We start from the raw sequence: 12,035 nt of genomic DNA, 5'->3' as shown, positions 1-12,035 counted from the left end.
CCGGCTCAGTAATTGTGATGCATAGGCCTAGCGGCTCTGCAGCAGGTGGGATCTTTCCAGGACAGGGATTGTACCCACGTCTGCTGCACTGGCAGCCGAGTTCTGTACCATCAAGCCACCAAGGAAGCCCCTCATCATTTTTAAGAATTATTTATTTTATTAAAAATGTTTGTTTATTTGGCTGAGTCAGGTCTTCACTGCGGCCTGTGGGCTCAGTAGTTGGGGAACAGGAAGCTCCAGCTCTGGGGGCTGCTAAGGGGCATGAAAGTGGTGTCACAGCCAATGTGGCTTTTGGGCAGGCAGGGGTGACGAGGACACCCCTCCCAGACTCCTCCGCCTGCCTCTCCACAGTGACCAGCCCTAGCCGGACCAGAGCTTCTAGCACCTTCTGTGCTCACAGCGCCTGTGGGTCCCATGAAAACGCACATCTGCCCGAGCAGTTCCCAGGGGCCCCAGAGAACCCTGCTGACCTGTCCGTTGGTCACACTGAGGCTGCGTTCTGGGAGCCCAGTGGGGGTGGGGCAGACATGCTTGATGCCGCCCCCTCCACCCAGGCCACGTGATGGAGCTTGGAGCCTCCATGCCCCCAGGACAAACCTCAACCACAGGGAATCGGGAGAAAAGTGGCCACACCGGGTCTTTGTCCCCCAGGCGATGCTGAGGTGTGTGTCTGTGAACTCTCGGGGGCGGGGGGGGGGGCGCCCAGCCAGACTCTGCCTCAGCTACCCCAAGGGTCAAATATCATTGGCTCTTGCCCCTTCTGCCTCAGTTTCTCCGCTCTTCACTGGGGCTTCTTGGCATTGCCTCCCAGATGAACTACCCACACCCTTGTCCTGGTCCCAGGTCAGCCTTTGGGGACGGTGGTAAGACCAGAGTGTCTGCATCTGTGTGGTGGGGGACACAGTATGAGCACTGGCGAGTCTGGGGGCATTTCCGCCACAGCACCCCCACTCCAGCCCTCCGAGCCCCCAGCCATCCTGCTGCTCCTAACATCCTCTCAGACTAAGCTACCTGAGAGGGTTCTGTGGTTTGCAATCCAGACTGGGTGGATGACGATTTAGGAGTTAAGGAGTGGTCTTGGGGTGGACAGAACGCGGGTGACCATGAGGGTGTCCAGGAAGCCACCCGGAGCCACAGAATGTGCTGCAGGGTGTCAACTTGAATATACACAGTTTATTAGCAAAGGGGACAGAAGGGGACGAGGCCTGATCCAGCAGGCCGTCCTGCCACCAGGGTGCCCCCAGTTTGGTGAATGTGCCCGGAGCTGTGGTAACTACAGCATCCTCATGGACTCAAGTGTGCCCAGGCCATCTGCAGGAGTAAGAGAGTCCAGAGCAGAGCGAGGGGGAGCAGCAACCGAGAGGGGTCTGGCCTGGGTGTGCTGCGGGCTGTCAGCAACTGGATCCAGCTGAAGTAACGACTGACATTGGTGTAGACACCAGGCCGGTTGCGCCTACCACAGCCCACTCCCCAGCTCACGATTCCAATCTGAATCCACCGCCCATTCTTTTTGCAGACCAAGGGTCCGCCTGAGTCACCCTGGAAAGCAGTGTGGGTGAGCAAGGCCGAGGGCAGCGCAGGAGGGGCCCAAGGAGAGACTGAGAGAGCAGAGTCTGTCCTCTGGATTTCACATAAGGATCCAAGAAGGTACAATGAATGTGAAACGGGAAGCTTGTTTTACAGGCTGGATAAATGAGGTCTACAGTGACCTCATGCATACACTCTGAGGATGGATTGGTAGGGACTCAAGAGGGTGGCCCTCAGAACCAAGATTTGGAGGAGTGGTGCGGCCCTCACTGGGACAGGGGTACTCACTTTGCAGCTGTCGGCATCGCCATCCTCAGAGCCAGCACAAATCATGTCATGATTGACATTTCTGCGGTAATAAGGCTGCTGGAACAGGTAGGCACATCTGGATTGGTTTATGATGGAGACCTGCACTTCCTGGAGATTATAGGGAGGCGGCAGCTCTGCCAGGGGTTGAGGGTGGGAGAGAGAAAGAAACAACCTTAGCCTCTCCTCTGCCATCTGGGGAAACAGGGTAAAAAGCGGGGGAGTGGACTTCCTGGGACACCCACAGTCCCCAGGACATGGCTCCTCTGCTCCAGCCCAGCATCCAGCACATGGTGGACCACAGAAGGACCCAATGGATGGGGAGGCTGTTATAGCTCCTCCCCTAGATTCAGTTTCCCTCTCCGTGGCATGTAGATGACAGGCCCTGCCTGGACCAGTGGGGAGAGATCTTGGTTGAAACTACACAGTGGGGAGGGGCTGATGCTGCTGAGTTTGTTTGTAATCAGTGTACTACAGCTGCATGATTCAGGCTGAAGAGTTCCCAAATTTGATGAAAGATGTGACTCAGTGATAAAGAATCTGTCTGCCAGTGCAGGAAATGTGGGTTCAATCCTTGGGCTGGGAAGATCCCTTGGAGTAGAAAATGGCAACCCACTCCAGTACTCTTGCCTGGAAAATTCCACGGACAAAGGAGCCTGGTGGGCTACAGTCCATGGAATCGCAAAGAGTAGGACGTGAATGAGCACGCACACACATGAATCTATACATTCAAGAAGATGAACAAACACCAAGGAGGATAAACACAAGGAGATCCACATTGAGATACATCTTCATCAAAATATCAAAAGGCAAAGGGAGAATCTTATTAAAAAAACATTGAGAGAGAAGACACACATCAAGTATAAGGGATCTTTGGCAAGACTGACAGCTAAATTTCTTCCAGACACCCTGGAGCCCAAGAGGCAGTGAGATGACATATGTAAAGTGCTAAGAGAAGAAAAGAGTCAACCAAGCATTCAACATCAGGCAAAACTACCTTTCAAAGATATGAAGGCGAGATTAAGACATCCCCCGATAAACAAATGCTGAGACTGTTCATCATAGTAGGCCTGCCCTTCAAGAAATGGAAAAGGGATCCTTTCAGGCTAAAATGAAAGGACAGTAGACAGAAACTTAACACCATAGGAAGAAATAGAGAACAATGGTGAAGGTAACTACACAGGTAAATATAAAAGCCAGTATTATTATAATTTTGGTTCATAACTTTTTTCCCTATACAATTTAAAAGACAAATGCATAAGAATAATTATAAACCTCTGTTAATGACTACACAATATATAAAGACGGAAACTGTGACAATAACACCTTAAAGGAGAAGAATAGCATTGTATGGGAACAGAATTTTTGTATGCTATTGAACCTAAGTTGGTATTAATTCAAAATAGATTGTTATAAGTTTAAGTTATTAACTTATCTCCAGAGCAACTGCAGAGAAAATAACTAAAAAATACACAGAACAGGAAATGAGAAGAAAATCAATACAGTATACTAATAAAAATCAATTAAACAGGAAAAGAAATAAGAAATAAGATATAAGGCATAGGGATCTATGCACAAAATATCTACATCTTTTACATCTGACAAAATATAGAAAACCAACAGAATAAAGGAAGCAATGAATTCTTCCTATCAAATTAATTTTAATGTAAGTGGATTAAACACCAATTAAAAGGCAGAGATTGGCAGAATAGATTAAAAACAAGGATCCAACTATATCCTGTCTCTGAGGTGAGAAGTTATTCCATCGTGTCTGACTCTTTGTGACCCCATGGACTGTAGGCTGCTGTGCTTCTCTGTCCATGGGATTTTCCAGGCAAGAATACTGGAGTGGGATGCCATATCCCGTCTACGAGACAATAATTTTAGATCCAAATGCAAATATAGGTTGAAGGGGAAAGGTTGGAAAAAGAGATTCCATGCAAATAGTAACCAAAAAGAGCTGAGGTTGCTATACTAATATTAGACAAAATAAATTTTGAGTCAAAACATGTGATAAGAGTCAAAGAAGGACATTACATATTGATGAATGTATCAAGTCTTCAAGATAAAATAATTATAAATATCTACATATCTAATAACAGCCCCAAACTGCATGACGCAAAGTTGATGTAACTACTGGGAGAAACAGACAGTTCTAGAATAACAGCAGAGACTTCAATGTCCCACTTTTATTAATGGAAAGAACAATCAAAGAGAAGACCACTAAGAAAATAGAGGTCTTGAATAGTCAGTAGACCAGAACAAACCCCCCAAAGAAGAGCAGAACACATTTTTTTTTAAGTGGATACAAAACATTCTCCAAGATAGATGTCAGAGCACAAAATGAGTTAGAATAAAGTAGAAAAGACTGACCACATAGAAAACAGCTGATTGAGGCTAGAATTCTGTTCCTTCAGTAACAGAAGGAAAACTGAAAAATTCACCATATGGAAACTCAACAACATACTCCTAACCAAAGAAGAAATCATGAGGAAAATTAGAAAGCACTGTGAGATGAATGGAAATAAAAACACAACATATCAAAAAGTCATTTAGTTCAGTTCAGTTCAGTCGCTCAGTCGTGTCCGACTCTGCGACCCCATGAACAGCAGCACGCCAGGCCTCCCTGTCCATCACCAACTCCCAGAATCCACCCAAACCCATGTCCATTGTGTCGGTGATGCCACCCAACCATCTCATCCTCTGTTGTCCCCTTCTCCTCCTGCCCTCAATCTTTCCTAGCATCAGGGTCTTTTCAAATGAGTCAGCTCTCTGCATCAGGTGGCTAAAGTATTGGAGTTTCAGCTTCAACATCAGTCCTTCCAATGAACACTCAGGACTGATCTCCTTTAGACTGGACTGGCTGGATCTCCTTGCAGTCCATGGGAGTCTCAAGAGTCTTCTCCAACACCACAGTTCAAAAGCATCAATTCTTCGGCTCTCAGCTTTCTTTGTAGTCCAACTCTCATATCCATACATGACCACTGGAAAAACCATAGCTTTGACTAGATGGACCTTTGTTGACAAAGTAATGTCTTTGCTTTTTAATATGCTATCTAGGTTGGTCATAACTTTCCTTCTAAGGAGCAAGCGTCTTTTAATTTCATGGCTGCAGTCACCATCTGCAGTGATTTTGGAGCCCAGAAAAATAAACTCTGACACTGTTTCCACTGTTTCCCCATCTATTTCCCATGAAGTGATGGGACCAGATGCCATGATCTTAGTTTTCTGAATGTTGAGCTTTAAGCCAACTTTTTTACTCTCCTCTTTCACTTTTATCAAGAGGCTCTTTAGTTCTCCTTCACCTTCTGCCATAAGGGTGGTGTCATCTGCATATCTGAGGTTATTGCTATTTCTCCCGGCAATCTTGATTCCAGCTTGTGCTTCCTCCAGTCCAGCGTTTCTCCTGATGTACTCTACATATAAGTTAAATAAGCAGGGTGACAATATACAGCCTTGACGTACTCCTTTTCCTATTTGGAACCAGTCTGTTGTTCCATGTCCAGTTCTAACTGTTGCTTCCTGACCTGCATACAGATTTCTCAAGAGGCAGGTCAGGTGGTCTGGTATTCCCATCTCTCTCAGAATTTTCCACAGTTTATTGTGATCCACACAGTCAAAGGCTTTGGCATAGTCAATAAAGCAGAAATAGATGTTTTTCTGGAACTCTCTTGCTTTTTTCCATGATCCAGCGGATGTTGGCAATTTGATCTCTGGTTCCTCTGCCTTTCCTAAACCAGCTTGAACATCTGGAAGTTCACAGTTCATGTATTGCTGAAGCCTGGCTTGGAGAATTTTGAGCATTACTTTACTAGCGTGTGAGATGAGTGCAATTGTGTGGTAGTTTGAGCATTCTTTGGCATTGCCTTTCTTCGGGATTGGAATGAAAACTGACCTTTTCCAGTCCTATGGCCACTGCTGGGTTTTCCAAATTTGCTGACATATTGGGCGCAGCACTGGTTCTTTGAAAGATCAACAAATCTGACAATGAAATTGCAGACAGTATCACTGACCTTAAAGAAAATTTAAGGACTGTGAGTACTATGAACAATTGTATGCCAACAAATTAGATAACCTCGAAGAAGTGAGCAAACTCCTAGAAACACACAAAATACCCAAACAAATTCAAGAAGAAATAGAAAATCTAGGTAAAGAGATTTAGTCGGTAGTCAGAAATCTCCCAATGAGGAAAAGTCCTGGGCCAGATGACTTAAATGGTGACATCTGTCAAACACAGGAAGAGGGGTTTTCCCAGGTGGTCCAGTGGTTAAGAATCTGCCTTGTAATGCAAAGGATGAGGGTTCAAACTAAGATCCTACATGCTGCAACTAAGACCGCACAGAGCCAAGCAAGCAAATAAATATATATTTTTTAATATAGAAAGAAATTAACATCAGACCTTTTTGAAGAACACTTCCTAACTCCTTCTGTGACAACAAAGCCCAGATAAGCTATCCCACAAAATAAACTACAGATCAACATATATGCAACAATCCTCAACAAAATACAAGCAAACTGAGTCCAGTGGTGGTGGTGTTGTTTGGTTGCTCAGTCATGTCCAGCTGTTTGCAACTCCCTGGACCACAGCATGCCAGGCTTCCCTGTCTTTCCTATTAAAGGAATTCTAACACCATGAGCAAGTGAGATTTATCTGAAGAGTGCAAGGAGGGGTCCAATATACAAAAATCAATCAATATACTGCATACTATAGTAATAGAATAAAGGAAAAAATTGACACGGTTATCCTGATTGATGCAGGAAAACCCAACACTCTTTCATTATAAAGACAATCAGTAAACTAAGCATAGAGAGAACTTTCTTAACCTGATAATGATCATATGTGAAGCATCCACAGCTAATATCATACAGAATTGTGAAAGACTGAAAGCTTTCCCCCTAAGACAAAGATGCCAGTTATTTTTGCCACTTCCACTTAACATTTTATTGGAAGTTCCAGTCAGAGAAATTAGGCAAGCAAAAGAAATAAAAACATATTCAAGTTGGAAAGGAAGAAGTGAAACTCTCTTTATTCACAGATGGCATGATCTTGTATACAGAAAATCATAAAGAATACACAAGAAAGGACTAGAATTAATAAACTTGGCAAATCTGCAGATCTGAAATCGACATAAAAATCAATTATATTTCTATACACTGCCAATGAACAATTCCAAAACAATATCAGAAAAGAAAATTCATTTATATAATAGCATCAAGAAGAATAAAATAGTTAGAAATAGATTTAATTGAGGAGATGAAAGATCTGTACACAAGAAGCACTACACTAGATTGCTGAAAGATACTAAGTGAAAGTGAAGTCACTCAATCGTGTCCGACTCTTTGCGACTCCGTGGACTGTAGCCCACCAGGCTCCTCTGTCCATGGGATTCTCCAGGCAAGAATACTGGAGTGGGTTGCCATTTCCTTCAAGAAGATCTAAATAAATGGAAACAAAGTTAATGGACTGGAGACTTAATATTATTTCAATGACAGTACTCTCCTAAAGCAATTTACAGATTCAATGCAACCTCTATCCAAATTTCAAAGGTCTTTTGAGTGGAAATCGACAAGCTGATTCTAAAATTTATGTAAAATATCAAGAGACCCCCAGATAACAAAACCAATATTTGAAAAAGTAGGACAAAGGTTGGAGAACACAAACTTTTCAATTTCAAAACATAATTGGAATGCATCAAACAATGGGGTCCTGGCAAACGGATAGAAGAAACACAGACCAGTGGAATATAATTTTGAGTGTAGGAAAAAAAAAACAAACCCTTTCTTCTTTGGCCAACTGATTTTTGGCCAGGGTGCCAAGACACTTCAGTAGAGTAGAGAACAGTCTCTTCACCAAATGGTGCTGAGACAACTAGATATGCAAATGCAAAAAATGGAGCCAGACCCCTTATCTCGCACCATAAACAAAATCAACTCAAAATGAATCAAAGACATACATATCAATATAACAGCTAAAACTATAATAACATTTAAAACTCTTCAAGAAAACATGAGAGTACACTTTCATGACGTTGAACTTGAAAATGATTTCTTAGACATGACATCAAAAGTTAAAGCAGCAAAAGAAAAAAGCAACCTGAACTTCGTCAAAATTAAAAATGTTGTGCATCAGCAGACACTATCATGAACTTCCCTGGTGGTTCAGTGGTTAAGAATACACCTGTCAATGCAGGGGACACAAGTTCGATCCCTGGTCCTCGCAGATCCCACATGCCACAACTACTGAGCCCGTGAGCTGCCATTACCGAGGTCACAGGCCGCGACTACTGAAGCTGCACGCCCTGGAACCCATGCTCTGCAGTAAGAGAACCCACTGCAATGAGAGGAAGCCTGCACACTGCAGCTAAAGAAAGCCCATGAGCAGCAACAAAGACCCAGTGCAGCCAAAGATAAGTAATTAACTATATTTTAAAAAATAGACACTATCATGAAAGTGAAGAGATGTGGTCCGTGAGTCTTGGCTCAGCCCTACATCTGAAGTGCTACTCCCGCATCAACACCAGAGACTGACAACATGGAGCAACCTGGGAGGAAGGAAGTTATGATCCCTATTTCGAGGAATTTGAAGAGTTATGTAAGAGGATTCAAAACACAGCTTTCAGACACTAAAGCCTACCTGTTTTACAGAACTTGGGCGAGGTCTTCATTTCAATTTTCAAATCTTTAGCTCTTTATCCGTTTCCTGGAGATTATCATAACCCTCCTTCCTGGCATCACTTGGTCCTCTGCTCATCATGAACCCCAACAAGCCAGCTGGTCTCACCCCTAGCTACATATTACAACCACCTGGGAAGCTTTAAAATACTCCAGTGTCCATGCCACATCCCAGACCAATTAAATCTATGGAGTGAGACCCAGGAACCAGTTTAAAAAAAAAAGAAAAAGAAACCCACAAAATAGGAACAAATATTTGCAGATCACATCTCTACAAAGAGTCTAATATCCAGAATATATAAGGAACTATTACAACTCAACTGCATAGGCAACTCAATTTAAAAATGGGTTGGGGGTCTTCCCTGGTGATCCAGTGGCTAAGACTCCCTGCTCCCAGTGCAGGAGGCCCAGGTTCTATCCCTTCTCAGGGAACCAGCTCCCACATGCAGCAACTAAAAAAAAAAAAAATCCCTCATGCTGCAACGAAGATCGACGATCCCTTGTGCAGTAACTAAGACCAGGATCAGGCAAATAAGTAAATTAAATATTTTTTAAAAATGAGTTGGGAATTCCTTGGTGGTCCAGTGGTTACAACTCCATGCTTTCACTGGAAGATCCAGGTTGAATCCCCAAGATACCACAAGTCAGTGTGGCCAAAAAAAAAAAACAAAAACAGAAACACACCAGGGTAAGGTACTTAAATAGGCATTACTCCAAGGAAGATATGGCCAACTAGCACAGGAAAAGATGCTCAACATCACTGGTCATTAGAGAAATGCAAATCAACACCACAGTGAGAGGGGGCTTCCCTGGTGGCTCAGTGGTGTGAATCCTCCTGCCAAAGCAGATGTAGGTTTCATCCCTAGCCTGGGAAGATCCCACATGCTGTGGAGCAACTAAGCTGGTGGGCCACAACTACTGAGCCTGTGCTCTAGAGCCCAGGAGCCGCAACTACAGAGCCCATGCACCCTAGAGCCCAAGCTCTGCAACAGGACAAGCCACTGCAATGAGAAGTCTGCGCACCACAAGGGGAGGGAAAAAGCCTGCGCAACAACAAAGACCCAGCATGGCCAAAAATACATATTATTATTTTAAAAAAACCACAGTGAGACACCGCTTCACACTCACTAGGATGCCCTCCCCCCCAAACAACAACAACCTGGAAAATAATAAGTGTGGAGGAGAATGGAGAGAAATTATAACTCTCATTGTTGCTGGGACTATAAAATGGAGCAGCTGCTCTGGAGCACTGTCAGCTCCTCAAGAAATTAAAATAGAATTATCATGTGACCCAGGATTGCACTGCTAAATGCATTCACAAAACAACCAAAAAGAGGTATTCAGGCACAAATCTGTATACTAATATCAACACAATACTGATGGAGAAGGCAATGGCACCCCACTCCAGTACTCTTGCCTGGAAAGTCCCATGGATGGAGGAGTCTGGTAGGCTGCAGTCCGTGGGGTCGCTAAGAGTCGGACACGACTGAGCGACTTCACTTCACTATTGACACAAATACCCAAAAGATTGAATGACATGGTCATCAGTGAATGAATGAATAAACAAATTGTGGTGCATCCATACAATGGAATATTATTCAGCTGTAAAAAAGAATAAAGTTTTGATACATACTATAACATGGATGAATCTTGAAAACTTTATACTAAGTGAAAGAAGCCAAACATGAAAGGTGATGTAGTGGATGATTCTATTTACTTGAAATACCCAGAACACATAAATCCATAGAGACAAAAGGCTGGTAGTGGTTGCTAAGGGCTGGACAGAGGGCTGTAATGGGGAGTGATTGCTTAACGGTTATGGGATTTCCTTTGGGTGTGATGAAAATGTTTTTGAACTTGATAGAGTCAACGGTTATGCACTGTGCATGTTTGAAATGCCAGTGCATTTATTTTTGATGTGGACCATTTTAAAAATCTTTATTGAATTTGTTACAACATCACTTCTGTTTTATTTTTTATTTTTTTGGCCTCAAGGCATGTGGCATTCTGTATCCTGCAGTCCATGGGGGTCACAAAGTCAGACTCGACTTAGGAACTGAACAACAACATGTAAGAAGTTAGTCCTGACCAGGGATGGAACCCACACCCCCTGCATTGGAAGGCGAAATCTTAACCCCTGGACTACCAGGGAAGTCTCAAATTATATATTTTAAAATAGTTAATATGAGAAATAACTCAAAAAGAAGGAATGAAGTACTGACATGCCAAAACAAAAATGAACATTGAAAATGTTATGCTGAGTGAGAGAAGCTAGGCCCCAAAGACCATATGTTGTAGATCCTGTTCATATGAAGTGACCAGAGTAGGTAAATCCATAGAGACAGAAAGCAGATTAGTGGTTGCCAGGGACTATGGCCAAGGACAACGAGGAATAAGGAGTAATGGCTAATAAGCCTGCGATTTCATTTTGAGATGATGAAAATGTTCCATAATTAGATAGTGGTGATACCTGCACCACTCTGAGTATCAAAAAAAAACCCTCTGAATTTTACACTTTCTTTTTTTTTTGTCATACCACATAGTATGGGGATTTCAGTTCCCCAGCCAGGGATTGAACCCATGCCCCGCTACAGTGGAAGGGCAGAGTCTTAACCACCGGACCACCAGGGAAGTCCCTGAATTGTACACTTTAAAAGGATGCTTTTTATGCTTTGTGAACTGTATCTCCAAAAAAAAAAGCCCAGTGCTTTTCTGATAAGTGCACCCCAAAACCTCGCACACCCCTGCAGGCTGGGGCTGCAGGTCTGGGCAGGTGGGCCTCGGTGCCTGGCTCCGGGCTCGCAGCCTCCGGAAGGGAGGGGGAGCAGAGTGTGGGTGCAGAATGTGGGTGCAGAAAGCGTTGTTCCGCGGTGGGGGCGGGGAGGGGGTGAGGGCCGACTGCTGAGGGGACACAGCGAGGGCAGCGGGGGCACAGACCGAGGCGGGGCCCCTGCAGCTGCTGTGCTGCCGGCACAGGGCCTGGAGGATGGCGCTCCCCTCCCTGGCCCGTCTGTCCCCAGCCTCACTCTGTCTCTCACGGATGTCCCCCCAGCCAGTCACCCAGCAGTCATTCCGGTTCTTGAACTCCAAAGAGGAGGACACGACGCAGACGGGCTGGACGTGCTTATTGAAGGTAACCGGGGAGGAGAGCTTGACGAGGGCGATGTCATGCTGAAAATTCCTCCTGAAGTGGGGGAATGTGACAATATCCTGGACTCCATATCGATGCAGGAAGGCCCGCAGGCTCCAAATGGATGGTGTGGCAGACAGCTCCCCAAACTGGACTGACCATTCGGGGGGGTAACTGTTCCTGGCAAGGGAGGAGAAAGCCCTCAGGGGTCTTCAGAGGGAGGGTGGACCACCCCAGCAGGCCTGGGGCCATTGCCCGGCTCATACCAGACATAGGTCTTCCTTCCACAAAGAGGCCAGGGTAGAAATGGGGAGAGCCCCGAGCCCCAACCAAAGTCTGGGGACTTGGGGCAGGAGGGTGCCTCCCCTGCCAGCTCACCTGGCCAGTCACTCAACCACCT

General features: G+C 44.8%; 1 protein-coding gene across 1 annotated transcript; it reads right to left on the bottom strand.

The window, feature by feature from the left end:
• Window positions 1-1,178: 1,178 nt before the first annotated feature.
• Window positions 1,179-11,847, bottom strand: LOC120882354 (serine protease 41-like; the record flags this gene model as incomplete). The annotated part of the gene is made up of 3 exons (XM_040266332.1): window positions 1,179-1,539; window positions 1,816-1,970; window positions 11,532-11,847. Coding segments are annotated over 3 exons (726 nt in total), but the record flags the coding sequence as incomplete, so codon positions are not given.
• Between the last annotated feature and the right edge of the window lie 188 nt (window positions 11,848-12,035).

This window comes from Oryx dammah, unplaced genomic scaffold, assembly GCF_014754425.2.
Source record: "Oryx dammah isolate SB20612 unplaced genomic scaffold, SCBI_Odam_1.1 HiC_scaffold_2, whole genome shotgun sequence".
In the NCBI taxonomy this organism is placed as follows: domain Eukaryota; kingdom Metazoa; phylum Chordata; class Mammalia; order Artiodactyla; family Bovidae; genus Oryx; species Oryx dammah.
This window is presented reverse-complemented; position numbering and strand designations above follow the sequence as displayed.